The sequence below is a fragment of the Fusarium keratoplasticum genome, chromosome 2 (genome assembly GCF_025433545.1).
Source record: "Fusarium keratoplasticum isolate Fu6.1 chromosome 2, whole genome shotgun sequence".
Taxonomy (NCBI): domain Eukaryota; kingdom Fungi; phylum Ascomycota; class Sordariomycetes; order Hypocreales; family Nectriaceae; genus Fusarium; species Fusarium keratoplasticum.
The window spans coordinates 599919-618950 of record NC_070530.1 but is presented as its reverse complement, the minus strand read 5'-3'; the positions used below and the strand labels follow the sequence as shown (position 1 = coordinate 618950).

The 19032-nt window shown below is 51.0% G+C and overlaps 6 protein-coding genes across 6 annotated transcripts; 4 read left to right on the top strand and 2 right to left on the bottom strand.

The window, feature by feature from the left end:
• Window positions 1–2011: 2011 nt before the first annotated feature.
• NCS57_00209700 (uncharacterized protein) lies at window positions 2012–3940 on the top strand (the record flags this gene model as incomplete). The annotated part of the gene is made up of 8 exons (XM_053052135.1): window positions 2012–2106; window positions 2160–2364; window positions 2417–2486; window positions 2537–2954; window positions 3003–3543; window positions 3602–3647; window positions 3702–3784; window positions 3845–3940. The coding sequence occupies 8 exons, from the start codon at window positions 2012–2014 to the stop codon at window positions 3938–3940; spliced, it is 1554 nt and encodes a 517-aa protein (XP_052917381.1).
• A 394-nt stretch (window positions 3941–4334) lies between these two features.
• Window positions 4335–6577, top strand: NCS57_00209600 (Zn(2)-C6 fungal-type domain-containing protein; the record flags this gene model as incomplete). Its single annotated transcript, XM_053052134.1, has 2 exons — window positions 4335–4511; window positions 4571–6577. Exons 1-2 carry the CDS (start codon window positions 4413–4415, stop codon window positions 6575–6577), a joined length of 2106 nt encoding a protein of 701 aa, XP_052917380.1. The 5' UTR covers window positions 4335–4412.
• A 3731-nt stretch (window positions 6578–10308) lies between these two features.
• Window positions 10309–10872, top strand: NCS57_00209500 (C2H2-type domain-containing protein; the record flags this gene model as incomplete). The annotated part of the gene is made up of 2 exons (XM_053052133.1): window positions 10309–10450; window positions 10505–10872. The coding sequence occupies 2 exons, from the start codon at window positions 10309–10311 to the stop codon at window positions 10870–10872; spliced, it is 510 nt and encodes a 169-aa protein (XP_052917379.1).
• Window positions 10873–11498: 626 nt separating this feature from the next.
• Window positions 11499–13001, bottom strand: NCS57_00209400 (MFS domain-containing protein; the record flags this gene model as incomplete). The annotated part of the gene is made up of 1 exon (XM_053052132.1): window positions 11499–13001. The coding sequence occupies one exon, from the start codon at window positions 12999–13001 to the stop codon at window positions 11499–11501; it is 1503 nt and encodes a 500-aa protein (XP_052917378.1).
• A 1800-nt stretch (window positions 13002–14801) lies between these two features.
• Window positions 14802–16028, bottom strand: NCS57_00209300 (uncharacterized protein; the record flags this gene model as incomplete). Its single annotated transcript, XM_053052131.1, has 2 exons — window positions 14802–15476; window positions 15537–16028. 2 exons carry the CDS (start codon window positions 16026–16028, stop codon window positions 14802–14804), a joined length of 1167 nt encoding a protein of 388 aa, XP_052917377.1.
• A 431-nt stretch (window positions 16029–16459) lies between these two features.
• On the top strand, window positions 16460–18830 carry NCS57_00209200 (Zn(2)-C6 fungal-type domain-containing protein; the record flags this gene model as incomplete). The annotated part of the gene is made up of 5 exons (XM_053052130.1): window positions 16460–16590; window positions 16647–16751; window positions 16803–17937; window positions 17988–18217; window positions 18275–18830. 5 exons carry the CDS (start codon window positions 16460–16462, stop codon window positions 18828–18830), a joined length of 2157 nt encoding a protein of 718 aa, XP_052917376.1.
• Window positions 18831–19032: the final 202 nt, after the last annotated feature.

Genomic DNA, 19032 nt, shown 5'->3' with positions numbered 1-19032 from the left:
TTAGTTAAAATGCGACATCTCCCAGGCATTTTGAACAACCCCACCAACACCCTGACACTCCAGCACCAAACACCGGGACAACCTTGGTTGGGCAGATGACACAGCAGATCGAAGGCCAAATACTTTTTTCTAAGTCTTTTCTGGAAGGGAGCCGTCCCCTAATACCTTGTAGAAAGGCCCAACACGCCTAGTTCGCCCCCGAACGATCACGGCTCGATCCAACCCTACAGTTCAGAACCTACTTAGCAGCGTCCAACTTCGAGTCCCCCGGCAACAGACTTTAATTCACCATGTTCTAAAAGCACTTATCATTACAGATCTACTATGGCACGGGTGCACTCTCAAGCATCCAGCAGGTTGGGCAGTGGGCGGAAAAAGATGATGGATCCACGACATGAAGAACAACACCGACAAACGTCACGATGTGGCAATAGTATAACATCAGAAGACCCTCGATAATAGGATATATCGTTTCTTTTGACTGGAGCCATCCTACATCACGAATAGAAACCTGCCTTCTCATCGACTGGGAACGTGTCGCCCCACGCGCCCAAGCACATTGCCAGTCCGGAGCCGCATGTCGACTGGGGACACTTTCGCGTGCCATGCCGCTCCATGAGCCGCAAACACTGTTTCCGTGGCGTGGATCACAGTCGTCTTTTACATCAGCGTTTCAACACATGAATTCGAACCAACCGGTCAACATCTGAGGTCGAGGCACCGAGATCGGGCTGCTCGAAAGCAGGCTGAGCATGCGAAAATCATCGAAACCACGTTAATTTCTACCAATCATGTTCCGTTTGAGCACATGTTAGGCCTACCGTCGCTTTCGATCAAGATAAGATGCCGTGAGAACCTATCTAGGCGGTCGTCTGAGCTCGGCCTCACGGATAGACGCTCGAACTTTACGAGTTGGGGTTACGACGGCACATCTTCGTCGCCGATGTTGACTTCGATACGAACCAGAAAGATAACGAAAGCACGCTTTCCATGCCCCGAGGATGCCGCTACGCGAGCTACCGACCAACAATCAAGCATCTTGAGACTTCTCAACGCCAACTCGGTTCTTCGGCACAGTCGAATCGCTTCCAGAGACAGACAGTCGATATCTCAGAAGGTGTCTTTTCGCATTCGAAGATAACACGTCTCCCCTTTAATAACTTATCTACAAAGGATAAGAGTTCACGGGAAAAGCTTTACCGATTCCGAATTTTGGCACCCGCAGATCTGGCTGTAATTTCCAGATTGGATATTTATCACAGATTGACGAGAAAAACAAGCCTTCAGCCCTCTCCTCAAAGAAATGCCGTCCTAGTCAGAAGCCAATCGCACGAATCATACACCCCTCGCCTCGTGTCAGCTGGTAGCGGCGGCGTCAGGAGCGAGGGTGGGAGACTAACTGGAAGCAGTAATTTGAGACTGAAATTTCTTTTTCAACCGAAATGGCGGGTCCAGGCGCGGGGGTGTTTAACTTTTCCCCATCTTCAGAGATGAGTCTCTGACTTAGACGAGTCCAGTCTGGAACCCGATCGCCACTCGTTGCGGGCGCTGGAGATGTTGAAATCTGGGGTAATGCGATGTTATTACGTGAAGGATTCTAACGGGGAGGCTTGGTTTTGATCGGATCGCGACCTGTGTTTGGTGGACCAAGGTGAGCTAGTCATGGCACAGCATCTTACCCCAGGTTTTGCCAGCCCTCCATGTAGCATCAGATACTGCCCCTTCACGTCATGCTAGATTCACGGGCTACGCATCTCAGTCGGCTGTTTGATTCCGTTGGTTAGAAGGACTCTGGTAAGGTGTGACCCCCGAGGCATGTCACTCCGTGAGGGGATCTGAGATTGTCGGCCAGGAGTACATGTAAATCCAGCACCTCGCCTGGACCGTCGAACTCTATTTCCACCTACCTCTCGACATATAATAACTCCAATGCTCTCTCTCCTAAAGCACCCCTACTGCCAAGCATAGACCAACAACACAGTCCAAGCTCCACTGCCGTGAAGCGCCCACCATGTCCGGTCCTTCACATAGCCACTCGGCCGAGGGCCACCTCAGACCCCGGCTGTCCAAATTGACCATGGTAGCCATGACTTTTGCTATTCTTAAGTGGGTTACTATCCAGGAGGTGTGATTTGGGGCTACTAACGTAGATCGTGTAGTACCTGGATCTGCCTTGGCGGTTCAATAGGTATCGTGATGCCTTCGGGTGGCTCCGTGGCATTCCTGTACGGATTCATCTTCTGCGTCATATGCAACTTCGCCATGGCATCTAGCCTGGGGGAACTTGCCGCTTTATGGCCCACGGCCGGTGGCCAGTATCATTTTGTATACATGTTGTGTCCCGAAAAATGGCGGAAGCTCTTGGTAAGGCAGCTTGAATCCGAACCATCAGCAGTGTACTGATGATCACCAACAGAGCTTCTGGGCTGGCTGGATTAATATTGCAGGCTGGCTCACTTTGGTGACAACTGAAGGATATTTTGCAGGTAAGTCAAGTCTTTCTGATGTTTGGGTGAACCAACTGACTTGGTCATAGCACAGTTCATCTCGGCAGCCAGCGTCGTGGCCTCGAACGGACGATACGTTGCCGAAGCATGGAAGACATACCTTATCTTCATGGCCATCCTTACATTTTCGACCGTCTCGATGATTACGTGCAATAGGATCCTCGGTGCATGGAATAACATGGCTCTCTACTGGTCGATCCTGAGCGTCGTCATCCTCAGCATCGTTCTTCTCACGACTTCGGACAAGACCAGCGCCGAATTTGTGTTTACGAGCTTTGAGAATGAGACTGGGTGGACGGACGGGGTGGCCTGGATCTTGGGTCTTCTCCAATCTGCTCTTTCTTTGATCGGGTTCGATGCCGTTCTCCACATGACGGAAGAAATGCCGGACCCCTCTCACGACGCTCCCTTGGCGATGGTGTACGCTGTTGGTGTCGGGGGCACCACGTAAGTCAGGCTGTCAATTGAACCCAGGCCTGAATTAACATTTTACAGGGGAACTGTCTTTATCCTCGTTCTCCTCTTCTGCCTCACCGACCTCCAAGCCATCGTAACGACATCGACCGGAATGCCCATCATCGAACTCATCCTACAAGCGACCGGAAGCCGAGCGGGAACGTGCTTCATCAGCCTGATGCTCGCGATATGCTTCATTCACGGAACGAACGGATCCGTTACGAGCGCGAGTCGATTGCTATACGCGATGGCCCGAGACAAGGGCATCGTTTTCCACGACTTCTTCAGTCACATTAGTCCGACACTAGAAGTGCCCGTTCGAACAATCATGCTCTCGTTCGTCTTCAATGCTTTCTTTGGACTGCTGTATCTGGGACCAACAGTGGCCTTCAACGCCTTTATCGCTTCCTGCACAATCTTTCTGAACGCGTCCTACGCGTTCCCGCTACTGGTGATAATCATTCGGGGAAGAAAGACTTTGACAAAATTCCAAACATCTGAGACGCCATGGAGACTTGGTGAACGTCGTGGGCTTATTCTCAATTGGATTTCGGTCTTGTACGTTGGAGTGACCTCGGTTGTAAGTGGATACAGGCATCACAACCCTTCACGCCTTTTTGCTGACATGGAACTTCCAGTTCTTCTGTTTCCCACCAGCGCTTCCCGTTACCGCAAGCTCGATGAGTATGTCGTCCACCTTGATAATAATTCTGTATGTACTAATTCATGGAAACGCAGATTACGTTTCGGTCGTGATTGGAATCTTTGTCGTGCTTCTTACCCTATACTGGCTCGTTTACGGGAAAACATTTGAAGGACCGGTAGGAATACCCCTCCACCAGAATCATTCGAGGAAAATGCTAAAAGTTCTGTTACAATAGAAGCTCGATGTCATCATGGGGGAAAGGCCAGACTTCTTCAAGGCGTCGGATGAGGTTGGTGGAGAGGAAAAGAAGATTGAGAGTCGGACAGCATAAGGCAACACATTTTGCATGCAACCGAGCATACTTGAGTAGATATACTAGGATATGGATCATGTATTTAAAATCATTAGTTACCCCTGGCGATGGCTATATTATCCAATTTCAGCATCTCCGCCGTGACAAGTCAACAGCATGATCCACGTGAACCCTCAAGAAGCGGAGAATCAACAACATTGAATGACCATACGCCGGCATCTCATTGGCGCCATTCTCCCGGAATCGGTATCAGTTTATCGGGACGTCATGCTGATTTGTCAATCTCGACCGGAGTCCCAAGTCCGTTATCCGGGTTTGTAGCCGGGGTTTCCGCGCCACTAAGCCGGTATCGTTTACCTACCATTCTTGCGGGGAAAGGGATCCTCGCTTTTGTTCCTCCTCCTTCTGGAGACTCCGCCATTCCCTCTTCTCGGACCTGGACTCGTACGTTGCTCTCTTTATCTTGCTCATTTGTGCTCGCCGTCGCGACATGGCTACTCCTGTCCCGGAGAAGACCCCGGCTGCCAAGCGGACCGGGAGCCTCCCCTTACGGTCCCGGTCGGGCTGCCTGACCTGTAGGACCAAGCACGTAAGATAACGCCCTGCAGACAAAGCTCCAGTGGAGTTTATCGCTGACGTACGGACCAGCTCAAATGCGACGAGACAAAACCCAACTGCCAGCTCTGTCTCTCTCGTGGTATTAAATGCGGTGGGTACAACCGTGGCCTCAAGTGGTCTACCAAGCACGAGAAGCACGCCGAGCTGGCGGATCATGACGTCCAGCTGTCGCCAAAGTCACAGATTGGCGCTGCTGCTCCCAAGAGACGTCGCGGCCGCCCGAGGCGGAAGCCACTGCCCGGAGAGACGTCATCTGTGGTTTCAGGTTCTGCTGTCGCGTCAAATCCCGGTGACACGAATTGGGGATTGTTTTCCGAGTTTGCCTTTGAGAAGACGAACCCACCCGTTGAGGAGAACGACAATGCACAGCTGCCTGATCCACCAACGAATGCAATTTGCAACGACTTCTCTCCCCCATTCGATCTGGACATCCCTATCGGTGCCATCGACAACCTGCAATGGACTCCGGATACCTTGGACTTGACGACCAGTATAGATGGCTATTCTGATGGCGGCAGCGACCTCTCTCTGTTCCCCGTGCAGCAAAGCTACAGCCCAGTCTTTATACCACCTGCAGTATCCGACGTCCCATCATCACTGGTCGAGTTTTGGTTCAGAGATGTCTGTTCTCTCTGGTCGCAATATGATTCTCCGACAAACTCCAACCGGACATTGGCTACCGCGCTCTGGTCATCTTCCGAAGCCGTCTCTACTAGCCTCCAGAGCATGTCATCGGCCTACCTCTCTTCAAAGCTACCCCACATGAAGAAGACATCGATATTGATGATGAGCACGGCCACCAAGGCTATCGAGAACGAACTCCAGGTTGTCAAGTCGTCACCTCGTCTAGATGTTGTTCCCCTCGGTTTGATCTATGGGCTTTTCTGTATAGGGACTAGTATCTGCTGGCTGAACGCCACGCAACTCGGAATACCTTTTCTGAAGGAAGCCAAGGCTCTCTTATATCGAATAAACCGACAAAAGCGAAGCCTAACAGAAGATGAAAGACGGCTTTTACGCATTTTCAACAAGAGCTGGACATACTGCGAACTGCTCCTGTCAGTCGTTTCTGACACAAACCCCTATAACATGTACGAGCTGGATGAGATTGATGATGTTGGGGCTGATGAGTATCCTACTGCCGAGCCGGCTCCCCCGATTGTGGACGACATACCACATCCTTGGACAGGCGTCTCGAATACTGTTTCGCGGCTGTTTACCAAGACCATGAGGCTTTGCCGCAACTATCGCTATCACCTAACGCATCCTGGCCTAATGGCTATGCGTGATCACACGACCGCGTTGAAGCTCATTGAAGAGGCAAAATCGCTGGAAGAGAAACTGCTGGGACTGGACTTTGAATCTGCGCCGACGAATAGCGAGACTGGAGATCAAAAGACGCCATGCCGGCATCTTATCGATGTTGCTGAGGCATATCGACTAGCGGGTTTGATACACATCTATCAGACATTCCCGGACCTGGTTCTGCTAAGGCTACCGAGCCACGTCTCAGTCCTCGACAATGCTTTGATTCCTTGGGAAGAATGCATCACCCCCCTGAGCCTTCGTCTGGTCAAGTTGATCCAGCAGCTTCCCCCCGACTCAGGCAGCAAAATGACACAGCCTCTCCTCTGTATCACAGCGGCCACAGGGCTCAGATTCGATTCTTCGGACTCAGGGTCCGAAACCACAGGGTCTCCCCCACAACAGCCTGCCCCGACTCCATCACCCTTCAACCTCGGCGGCGTCGAAGACTGCAGCATGTCGGAGTACATCGGCCGTCTGATCCAATCAGACGAAGAGATTGAGCAGGTTACCACGATTACCGAGTCACGCCTCAAGATTGTTGATGCCCGGTGTTTTCTCCTTAACAGGCTGGACATTCTGGAAACTGTCCTTCCGCCTAGGCCAATCATTGTGGCCAAGAGTCTTGTACAGGCTATCTGGGACGAGTATGACAAAGAACTACCGGGATTTGCCTCGACCCATTGGATCGATGTCATGGAGAGGAAGAATTTGCGGTCGTTGTTCGGATAAGTCGGTGTCCTATGGAACTAGATCTGGAAGCACCAGCGCAAGGAAAAGGAGAGTATGCAAAGCGATCAGGGGTACAACTGATAAGAAGACAGGGGGCTATGAATTGATGAAAATCTTTAAAGAATGAAACGCCATGAGTACCAATCTTTGCGCAGTTGCCATCCATGTGCTCATCCGTGCCAATCGCCATTCCCCACATCCTTCCCTTGCACCTACACGCCTGAGATTGCACTCTCCGTTGTATTAAGTCACATCTATCCTGCAGATATCTTCACGCTCAACTGCTTCGCCTTCCATGATACCATAGACAAAACACTCACCAATGAACCGAAATTTGCCATTCCTTACCGATCTAAGGGTCGACGGTAGCGCACACGTCTCAAAGACATGAATCTCGTCTCCTCTGTTGACATGCCCAGGGAACAGTCCCAAGTACCCTCTACTGGTGATGCCCAAACGGCGGTTCTTCAGTGCCCGTTTCCAGGCTATGCGTGCCGCTTGAAAAGTCTGGCCTAGGGTGCGTGTCTTGAGACTTGAAAGCTCCTGGCCGCCTTTCCCTTTGGGTCGTTTCTGGCGCATTGAGTAGGTTTGTCCCGAGACTGATGGTGTCTGGCCGGTCGTCTGATCGAGCAGAAAGCTAAAGACTTCAGCAAAGGATTCAGGGCATCTGAGCGTCCCGTCCCCGTTCTTGCCAGCAACAAGCGATTTCCACAAAGCCGTAAAGACATTATACTCAGATCTAGTATGTTTGAACTGAGAAACAAAAGCGACAGCCTTCAGAAGCGTCGGGTTCTCGGTCATTGGGTTATCGTGTGTGAGATCAGGGTCTGTAAATACAGTGCTGATCTCGACAAGTGTGTCGAAGAAGACACCTTGTATAGTCAACTCCTTCTTCTCGTGATCGATTCTGACCATAGGCTTCTTGCTTGCATTTTGTCGAAGCATGATTTTGGCGAATGGTCCACTTGCTGGGTAAACGCTATGTGCGAACGAGAGGCCGAGCGCATGCATGCGAGGAGGCAGTCTCCAGTCAGGGACCCAGGACGGCAGATCTGGCGATTCGTGATCCAGAGCCGCCAGCAACGCAGTCAATCCCATCGCTACCCCCCAATCCCCCAGTAAATGGTGTGTCGTCATGTTGACATACAGGTCGACTGCAGTGGAACCTATCCTGTCGTTCTTTATGACGGCCTCCTTATCCCCGTCCTTGCAGACTCCGAGAAGGCCATAGATACTGTCCCTTGGATCATAACAGTTTGAGTATCGAATCTTTGTAAGAAGCTCGAATAGTGTTGGGCGAATCCCTGATTTGTAGTCCGATCTCTCACTTTCCAGGCTCCACACCACTTCACAGATGTCCCTCTCCTGGCCAAGGCCCGGTCCAAACACTTCATGCAGCTTGCGAGATATCCCGCAAGTCTCCAAGTAGTTGCAGGCAGTGGTCAGCGTCTCCCATGGCATGAAAGAGTCCCCACAGGCAAACCAGGTTTGATATTGTGACGAGAGAATGGCCTCCTGGATGATCCACACGCGCGTGAATCACGGTCGAGAGAGCAAATCCCACAACTCTTTCCATGCTTGCGAGTCTGCTGCTGGGAGATCGATTCTTTCAAGGCTGTCTATGTCAACCTGTGACAAGGTAAAGTGCAGAATGGAGGTGATTCGCTCAACGAGCTGCAATGCGGAGCTGGACCCATTTCCAGCTTCTCCCAGCCAGATGACTGTACTGCATGCGCGCTCATAGATACTGCCCATCAGAGGGATTTGCCTTTTCTTTTCTGCTTCGTCATCTTGATTGATGCATATTTGGTCAATCCACATCATAGTACAGTGGTTAGGTTATCGGAATTGCTTCAACGCAGTTTCAAGTCCTCTAGTGATCCTCTTCTCATGTCCATAGCATTCAATAACTGCCTCGAATACTAGTGGGCCCCAAGTATAGCTCATAGCAGTATGACAGACTAGAGTAGTGAAGTCGCACGTAGAGACACCCCACTTTCTCAAATACCCGAGGGCCACATGAGCATCACCGTCGACCGAGCAATGGTGAACTCCTCTCAGTGTTTCGTTGCCAGATCCTGGTTTTATCTCTAGAACGCGGATCTCATAGTATCCTTTGATTGGCTTGTATAGCACTTTGTCGCTTGGTTCTCCATCAGGAGGCGTGGTTACGGGAGGTCGCTGTCGGTTCTGTGAGTCCTGCGACATGATGGCGTCCCATTCATCGGGCGGATATCCCATTGTCTCAGCAGTGACCTTTTCGGCTCTTACAAAGAATGAGCCATCGTAGTTGTAGTGTTTAATGGTTCCTGTCGCGATATCAAAAAAGATTGATTCTTTCCTCTTTTGAGTCTGACATTTTCAAGTTGGAGGCTCAAGTTGTTGACAAGGCTCCGATGTGAGAACCAAGAACGCCCCCGCTCATCCGAGCCTGACCCTCAGAGGCAATGAACGCACCAACCTTTGATCCGAGTTGCCTCCTCCCCGTATTGGTTGGTGTGGCACAAGCTGCAGTAATCTTGGTGAAGTGGTGGGCTGGCAGCCTGGCCTCTTCGAGGCAATTTCCTTGGGCAGGCTGGCGAATAAGGAGTAAGGAGCGAGGGCTAACTCAAAGCGACAGGTTGGTAACCTTATGTCCTGATAGTATCGATCAAGTATGCGCCTTAATTTTACAAATAATTAAACTTTAAGCTGATGCTCAGCCCACGATCCTCGATTCATGGGTGAACACAACACGGCTCAAGGTGCCGTCTCGGCTGATTGGACACATTGCTACCCATCTGCCAGTACCTAGGTATTCAGGCACACAATTGTGGCCCAAGTCTGCAAGGCAGTTTCAACCCTCCACTTTTGAGGTGGCACTCCGCCACCACCTCAATTCCACCTCACTTTCACCTCAAGCCCACCCCGCCTGCGCCCACCCCTATTGCGCATGTATTTAAATACTTGCCCCAGATCTCATTTTCTGCTAGATTCAAAACCACTTGTATCTCAAGTGAAAATCTCGACTCTCACGGTGACCAGCAGAAACTGCACCAGCGAATCACTTCTGCAACGATGGCTTCCAGTAAGTAGATCATTGCATCTCTATTGATGACTGTGACAACTCACTCCTCGCAGCTATAACGGCCACAGCAGGAATGGAATCGTCGATTCAATCACCGACTCCGCCGGGGCAGCCATGGAGTTTGTGTGACGATTCGATCTTACCCTGCTCTAGCTATGCTCCGCAGAACTCCCGCCGTTACACAGAAGGGCCTGTCGAAGATGGAGTTCCCATCCCCCGGGGATTTTCACCATCCCCTTCAGGTGAAAAGCAGCGTCAGCTATTTGCTTGTCCATTCAGAAAACGCCTCCCAACCATGAACCAAGAAAGCGTGCGTTGGAAACGAAATTTAACACCTTGGCACACCCTCATGGACCACCTCAGGAAGCACCACCTTGTTGCCAAAGGTCCCCTAGGAGCTCGCATGCATAAAAAGCACCTCCCAGAATCGACTCTGGAAATAATGCTCCAACTCGAATCCGTGATAGCCTACTTGCGAGAAAAAGCGTCTTCCTCCACAGATGCTGAAGACGAGCCATTAGTTTGGCTCATGAAGAACGAGATACTCTTGGAGAGAATTTATGAGCGCTTGCGGTTCCTTTACTACCGATTGGCTGTCTACGCTATAGCGTGTTTATGGTCCTACTCTGAGTTCCCCGGGCGTATACGACCTCCATGTACAACCATGCCTTGGACAATCTGGCCGGCATTGATTGTGCTCTGGGGGGTCTGTTGGATGTTTTATCCCTCTCCCGGAAGGGCCCCTGGAGCTGGGGAGTTGGAGACCCAGTCTCATCTTCATCAGCCACAACCTGAAGAACTCGGTGGTGAGTCCCTGAACTAATACCACACGTTGACTCTGACTCATCGTGACTTATTAGGGGAATTCCCTTTTTTGGCATCAGGCGAGGCGGACCTGATCTTCCCCTTCCTTGAGGACTTTTCGTTTTCTGATGAATGGTGGGCTCCTCATCAGCTCAACACAATCTGTGATCCCTTGTCAATGACCATGGATCATGATACGGGGGCTTATCCACCAGATTCAGCACGCGAGTTTAGCCCGATGACAACGGTAGATCTAACCCGAAGTCCCACGAATTCTCTCCACCCTGGTTCAGGATCGCAGCTCACTCTTTCCCCCGGCGTTCAGCAACGGTCTCAAAGCCAAGGGAGCGAGCCGGTTGCCGTGGGTATCACCGAAAACATTGCAACGACTGCATCCGGGTACGTGAACATGACCTTGACGTGATTCCTGACAACTGACTGGGTCGACTAGGTCCAAAGCTACCAATCGATTCCAATGCCCACAGTGTTACAAAGTACTCTCAAGACGCGACGCTCTCGATCGCCATCAAAGGTCACAGCACAACCGGGGGGTGGAGGAGCATCTCTGTCCTCACAAGCCATGCAAGCATTCAAGGCAAGGCTCTGGCTTCGCTAGGCGCGATGGACTCCGGCGACATCTAAAAGCTTGCAAGTCACGGCCCAGAAGGGCTATCATAGTGGCTTTGGATTCTGTGGATAGCCAACCAGACAGCGAAAACGAGACGAGAAGAGGCAGTCAAGTGCGCAGTTCCAACCACCATGCTCACAGCTCGGAACACCCCAACGATACAAGCGATCAACAATCTTCCGCTGGCAGCTTGATTTTGGGACTAAGAAAGCGTCTTGCAGAGGCAGAAGTAGCCCGCGACAGAGCGAAACGTGAGTATGAAGAGGCACAACAAAAGGTGGCAAACTACAAGGTGACGATCGAAACGTTGGAAAAGGAACCCACGACATGAGACCATAGGGATACAACCTGAATTTCGTGGACTTATACTAGCATCTCTTGCTCTGATCATACATTGGGCAAAAGAATGAGACATAGTACATCTATGCACTCGTTTCGTACTTGCTCCTCTTCTGCAGCTGCTCGCCAAACGCCCAGAAGCACCACGGAATTGGTGCCATTAGTAACGTACAGGAAGCCAAAATGGTGGTTGCCCATCCCGCGCCTAGTGCTTGAAACATGCGCAACGCGAACAGTGGGAACGCGAAGCCCAAAGTATACCTACTGAGCATCATTGCACCATTTGCCGAGGCGCCGTAGAGAGGGCCGTAAGAGTCCAACATGAACAGATTTACACCAGCATAGATAAGTAGCGAAGCCACCATGGACATGCCTTGGAAGAAGATGGGGGCGAACCAGTAGATGCGATATTGCGCTGTCCAGCCGGCAATGAGAAGACTGGTTGGGAGGAGAAGACTGCCCACCATGGCAGGTACCAGGCGGTTCTTTGGGTCCAGAGGCTCGTCGTCGTCGTGGGTTCTTTGCCATCGTGTGAGGCGTTTCTGGTAGAATGAAAAATCGATCAGGACAAAGGGGCCGCAGGCCATAAAAGTCCCAAGCGTAACGCCAAGGTACGAAAGAGATTCGCTGGTTTCGTCAAAATCGTAGTAGTGTCGGAAGATCCAGGGAACCGATGTGACGAACGTATATAACAGTCCAAAGATGAAGCCGTTGTACAAGCTGACGAGGGTGACGATGGGTTCGGTAAACAACATGTGTAAAGGCCTCAGAATGAGGACAGTAAAGAAGTGTCGAAAGGTCCTAGCTATTGATATTTGCTGAGAGGAAGTATCCCCGAGGCCCATTCTGATAGCTCGGCGGCGGAGGACAACCTTTTTATAGGTCTCCTTGGTGAATAGGACTGGGATGTAGAGGCCGATAGTTGCCATGATAGCCACCCACTGCGTCCATCGCCAACCTTTAGATCGTACAATGAAGCCGCCAATCAGAGGAGCAATAGTTGAGCCGAGAGACGGGATAGAGTAGTAGATACCAAGACTGGCTCCGCGATACCGAGGCTCCGAATAGTCCAGGATAGTAGCGGAGACGTTGTTGATGTTTGGCGCGGCGAACACGCCAGCAAAGAAACGGCAGATAATTAAGCTGACCACATTCTTGGAGAACCCAGACCCGACCATGAACAGAAGAAAGATTGGAGTCGTGGCTACAAACACCGTCTTCCGCCCATAGGTCTCTGAGAGAGGGGCGCCGACTATTGGTCCGCAAGCCATGCCAAGGTTGTACATTGACAGCGGTAGGACGGCAACAAGCCGACTCTGATGGAATTCTTGTTGGACAGCCTCTTGAGCAGGGGCGTAGATCGCACCGGCGAAACAGCTAGCAAAAGCAAGTGAAGTGATACTGGCGATGCTGAGGATGCGCACAATGGCTGGAAAGTTGCGGGGGTTGTCCGGGTCGTCAGGGCCAGTCCAATCGTAGGCAGCATTCATCCGCCTGATAATCTGGTGTGTGTCCGTCGGCGGAGGAGCCATGTGCACGCCTCTTCTGGTCGTTTCGACCATTTCTGGCTGGGTAGCGGTCTCCATGGTGAAGACTGAGCTATGCAATTGGGTAACTCAGAGTATCGAGATAGAAAGAACTAAACAAATTGATAACTTATAACAGAAGTGTTTTTGTAGTATTGTTCATGTCGTTTGCGCCCTTGTGCTCGGTCAATGTTGCGATTTGCCGATCCTCGAATTGATCTTTTTCCAACTCGGCGAAATGGAGGACCTTCCCGGGAAAGCTTTTATATGACGTCTACCCAAGAACAACCTCATTGGTTACACTCCTATGTCTTGGCTATTGATGCAACTGTAATGGATCTCGGCTTTCAACTTCGCTCATGAGATTCCGGGCCCAGGTCGGTGAGAAATTGACCGAAGCCGACCTGTAAATGAACCGAGCCGCGAAATCATCCGAACCTCTTGGGATTCATTCTTCGCCTAGTTCTATTTCCCTTCAAAGAACTGCGTTATTTCATTCAGAGTTTCTTCCTTCCTCTCCATCCAAGGAAAATGGCCACATTTTTGAAAGACCACCAACTCGGAACCTTTGATGCCTTGCTTCGTCGCCATTCCCTGGGTCGGGGTGCAGATGGGATCTTCTTGACTAGAGATCACTAACGTCCTTGCCGTGACCTGATGCAACTGTTCCTCCTGGCACTTGGATCGCCGATATTTGCCATGCAGCATCTGATAGTTCCACAACGGGGCCTCTCTCAACGTAGCTAGCGGAGACCTTGATGCACAGGAAGGGTCGTAAAAGTAAACCGGAAGGAACTTTTGAATCGTCTGGGCGAAGTCCAAGTCGGAGAGGCCGTCCCAAGAACTCGTCCATGCCTCGAGACCAGCGTGAAAACGGGGATCCTGCCTCTTCTCGGCGAGCACAACCCCCATAGATTGGCTATCATCAAAGTTTTCCAACTGGTGATTTAGAAGAACTAAACTGTCTACCCTTTCTGGATATCGGATAGCATACCAAAGGGCTGCAGTCCCACCCCCAGAATGGCCAATCAGCCGTGGAATGGTGTCGAGCTTCAACTGTTGGCGAAGAGCTTCCACATCGTCGGCCAGATGCCAGCTTGTCATGAGTTCGGAGCTGCGTCTGGTGGATTTCGCGTTGCTTCTGAACTCGAGGTAGATCAAAGTGAACCTTTCCTCGAGGTCGGCAAGACCATCTTGGAGGTAACATGACCCAATTCCCCATGCTGGGGGCAGAATGATGACTGGTGGTCCAGTACCACGAACAAAGTAATGAAGGATAAAGTCGCCGCTTGTACGGAACAGATGTTCACCTGGCTCAGGAATGGAAGATTCAACCATATTCTAGGAGGATAAAGGGGAGAGGGATAGAGCCTAGTGATAGGAGCCAGAAGCAGACAATCAGCATAGGAACTCTGTAGCCTTTTAAAATGAGACATTCATAATCAGATTCCGTTTTGGTTGGGGCACAACAAAAAAGAGGTAATCAAAGGCAGGGCTCGACGATCCCCCGGACTCCGAATTCTTTGTCTCCGATTGGCTGGGCAAGCACATGGTAGCCTTCAACACTGTAGCCCCTGTTCTGGGGCGATCGTTCTAAACTTATGTTTGGCTCAAGTTGGGGCTCAAAAATTAGGCTGCGGATAGAGGTAACAGAAGGGCATCCTCGATGTCTCCAGGAGCGTCACCTGCAAAAAGCCATGTTGACATCACGATGAAACGAAGTCAAGTAGATTCCTAAAGTATCAGAAGTCAATAGTTGGGGTTTCTATGACTACCTTGAAGATGGTATGGTCTAATCTACTGAGAAATCTAAATTGAGCTCAAATACCCGTCTATCAGCTATGCCATCAGTCTACCACGCTACTCAGAGCCACCCTGTATGATCTGAACAAGTCCATTCGGAGCATCTTCAGCAAACAGGAGCTCCGCAGATCCCATACTTCGCTCAATCAAGTCTCTACCGCGTTTAAACATGTCCGTTTCGTACTCGGCAACAGCATGATCCAAGCCGGCGCCAGTCCCAAATTCAAGAATCTTCTCCGCAAGAACCAGAGAGTCGTACATGGCACAGTTGACACCCTCTCCAACAAATGGGGTGGACACGTGGGCCGCGTCACCAATCAGAGTGACCTGAGGGGAGTGTTCCCAGCTCAGACACTCAGGGCCCATGTGGTAGAGCGGCCAGTAGCGAAAGCCACCCTCGCTATTGGCGATAATACCCTTGAGCTCGTCACTCCAGCCCGCAAAGTATTCTGGTTGAGACAGGAAGAACTCTCGAGCCAGGGCGCCATTGTCAGCGACAAGGTCAACGTTGGGGTTGCCGTGAGCAAAGGCATTCTCATCCACTGCAAGACCGAGATAGATTCGATAGGAACCATCGCTCATTTGCTGAACGGCCAAATGCTTCCTCGAACCAAAAGCAAGCATGCTCCCGTGGCCAACCCTGGCTTCGACTTGGTCGTAGAATGGGTTTCCAGGTGAAATCTTGCCTTCGATGTAACTCTTACCAGAGTACTGGGGCTTTGCAGGCGTAACCTACAGGGTGTTAGCTTTGGCCTATAACCATGTCTTGAAAATGAGTGATGGGCAACTTACCAAGTGTCGGACCTTGCTCCAGGCTCCGTCAGCTCCAACTACCAACCGGAAGCCGGTTACATTAGTCCTATCAGCAAAGCGAACGACAACATCTCCCTTGGCATCCCTTTCCACTTGTTTCACGGCCTTGTTCCACTGAATCTTATGCCGAGGAATCGAGTCGAGCAGGAGTTTGCAAAGTTGAACTCGGTCAATCTCAGGCGCATCTCGTCCCTCACCGAACTTGACGAGCAGCTTACCCGTCTTATCAGCGACCTGGGCCACTGTTGCATCACGGCGAGCGAGCTTCTCGAACTCAGCAGATAACCCTCCACGGTTAAGAGCTTCTTGTCCTGTGGCTCCGTGGATGTCAAGGGAACCACCTTGTCCGGGGGGCGAGTTTTCAGAGAGGTTGCGTTCGTAGACAACGTAGTCGATGTTGTTGCATTCGAGAAGGCGGGCTAGAGTGAGGCCGCTGGGGCCACCCCCGATAATCGCGATCTGAGGTGCCATAATGAGAACGAAGTGGTATGTTAAAAAGGGTGAACGGGATTGTGAAAGAGTTTGGATACTGTATGAATTTTGGAAGAAACCGAGGCCACTATTTAATAGCTTCACGATATTGGAAAACGATCAGACAATTCGTCATAAGCAAAATCTCACAAGATCATCCTAAACCCGGAACAGTCTAATGAGGTTGAGCCCAAGGTCGCGATCGAGACGTCCGAATTGCCACTTCTGATTGGATAAGTCCGGATACCAGAGTCCGTTAGTCGTGGCGTAAGCTCCGGATCCAACGACCGTGAGTGGTCAGCCCCGGAGGATGACGACCTCCACTCCGAAGCTAACCAGTGGCATCGACCATAAGCAAGCCGAACCTCCCTCCCCGGAATCCGGAAACTCTCTCCTCCTCAACACATCGACTTACGACCCCCGGAACAGACATGAATGACAACACATCCACTGCGGGATCAGATGTGCCCCGATTCGCCGTGAGTGTACCATTCAAGGAAGAGGAGTACCCAATCCCTAATCACGAGGAGCAGTGTGACTTTTGTCGCGAGAAGAAGATCAAGTACGTTGTCTGTTCTTCTGTTTGTCGTGGATAGAGCCTCTTGTTCACTGTGTCAGATGCTCTAGAGAACTCCCCAAGTGCTCCGCCTGCAAGCCATGGCCTGGAGAGTGCATATACTCGAAGCAAGTGACGGCAGTAAAGAGCCGGGCCCCGAAATCCAGGTGGGTGATGCTGTCGCGTCCAACTTGGAGGCAAGATTGACAGTCACAAAGGGACGGTGAGGAGAGCCGGTCTCAGTCTACGACCGTGTCGGAACCACTTAGAGTCGAGGACAGACTCCGGCGCATCGAGAACAGTTTGGAACTTCTGACCAACTCTGTAAATCAGCTACTCGTCGCCTCTGGCAGTAGAGCAGCACCTGTCTCTAACGAAAGCGGTATCCTGGCCCCTGCCCCCGAAACTGAACGACGAACGCCCGAACAAATACACACCTTCTCATCCCTGGATGAAGCGGCAAGAATACTGCAGTCCTTCCAAGATAAATCAGGTCCTTCACCCGAACACCAGCATGCACAATCAAGCCTCCAAGGCCTTTCCGATGTTCTCACAAATGTCTCGCTTCATCATGGGACAGCCGACGAAACCGCTCCGGGCAGCAGGTTTTACATCCCAACTAAAGAAGCAGGTTATGCATTGATGGGCCAGTTCTTGAAACACTCTGAGCTTGGAGATTTCATGTTTCTCACGCCCTCGGATGAGATCTTACGTCAGGTCTTGTTTGAACCAGAGACTGTTTCTGCCAAGGCATGGGTAGTCTTTGTCAACTATATGCTCCTGGCTTTGACGAGTGGGAGTGGTGATCATGCCGGTGCCGTCACAGCTTTCAGAAAGAACATGCGTCTGGCACTGGACGACGCGAAAATCTTCCTCGAACCCAGTGAGGTCAACATTCAGACATTGATCTTGTTGGCCCTTCATGGAGAAGACTTTGCACTGCCAAACATGTCTTGGATGCTAACAGGACAAGCTTGCCAACAAGCTCAAGTGCTCAGATTGCACTCAGTTACCAACTCCGACGCCTCATCTCCGGACCAGCAACGCCGATTATGCCTGTTCTGGGCGTTATTCATGGCTGACAAGTCGTGCTCGTTGGCATTTGGACGTCCAGTGTTTCTCCCTACAGAATGGTTTCAAAATGTGCCGCTGCCACACTTTGAATACCTTGAGCAGTTTCACGCCCATCAATCACAAGCCCAGCCAGCAACGTCAGCATTCGGGGCGTACTTATTCCTACAAACTGTCCATTTTTCTAAGTTGATAGGATTCATCCTCGTTCCGAAGGGGGGCAGTTCAGAACGAGAGGTGCTGAATAGTCTACTAGACAGCTGGTATCAGGAAACGTACGAGGTACGTTTCTCTAGCGACCTTGACACATCACCTGACTGACAATCTCTAAGCTTCTTTCTGAAGCCCGGGACTCTGAGACAGGAGGTCACAACACGGTCCAGTGTCGTGAGATGTCCTTGGGTATTCTGTCTGTTCAATTCCGGTACTTGACTGCCTGCATCATTCTTCAGGGCTCCAGCTCGGGGAATGAGGAGTTACGAATTGCTTATGCAAGACAAGCGATATCCCTGCTTCCAAATATGGTCTCCAACTGGAATCAGGTCTACAACCCAGCAGTTTGGTGAGCACTTGTACTAATGCCCAGCTACTCCACAAAATAGCTAACCTGTTGATAAAGGGAACTGCTATACTTTCCATTCACCCCGTTCTTTGTTTTATTCGGAAGCATCATGAGAGATCCGTCGGCCTTGGCAGTACCTCAGGACCTTGAGCTGCTAGCAACAACCAAAACATACTTTTCCCGGATGCGCACACAGCTTTGCGTGCTTGCCTGTATCACCTCCAAACTCGAGGATACGGCTGGAGTCTTCTTAACCCTTGCGCGAGAGCACTTCAATAAGATTGGATCCGGATCTTTCGCAAGCAAGGGCCTGCAGGACGACATGACAGCCCCGCAGGCCCGGACTATAACGGACCAGGGGCAAGCGGGCTTCTCGTTTGCCGACACTCAAGACAACCAACAGGCTCCAACTCTAGGCGACGTAGACATTGAGGCATTTCTACACTGGCTGCCGCAAAATATTCCCATGCAGTCCACGGCAGATGTTGACATGAACGGAGAGTTTGTAGGAGCGGCGCCAAATCAAGAGACCCACGGGATGAAGCGAAGCATTGACAGCACCTTTGACTGGTTCTCGTGGGATACGTATTACGCCAGTGGGACCATTCTATAGCTCGGGTATCCCTTGTTCTCCAGGGTCAACGCATTTCCCTGATGCCTCACAATTCTTCACTCCGTTAATGTCGACCGGGAGAAGACTCTTGAAAGTAGGGTCTATTTGATCTATGGTAACAGCTTTAATCTATGTCTATTTGAAACACGTGGAATCAAACATGCATACTTCTATATCTCAAATGCGGGGGCACACGCCCTAT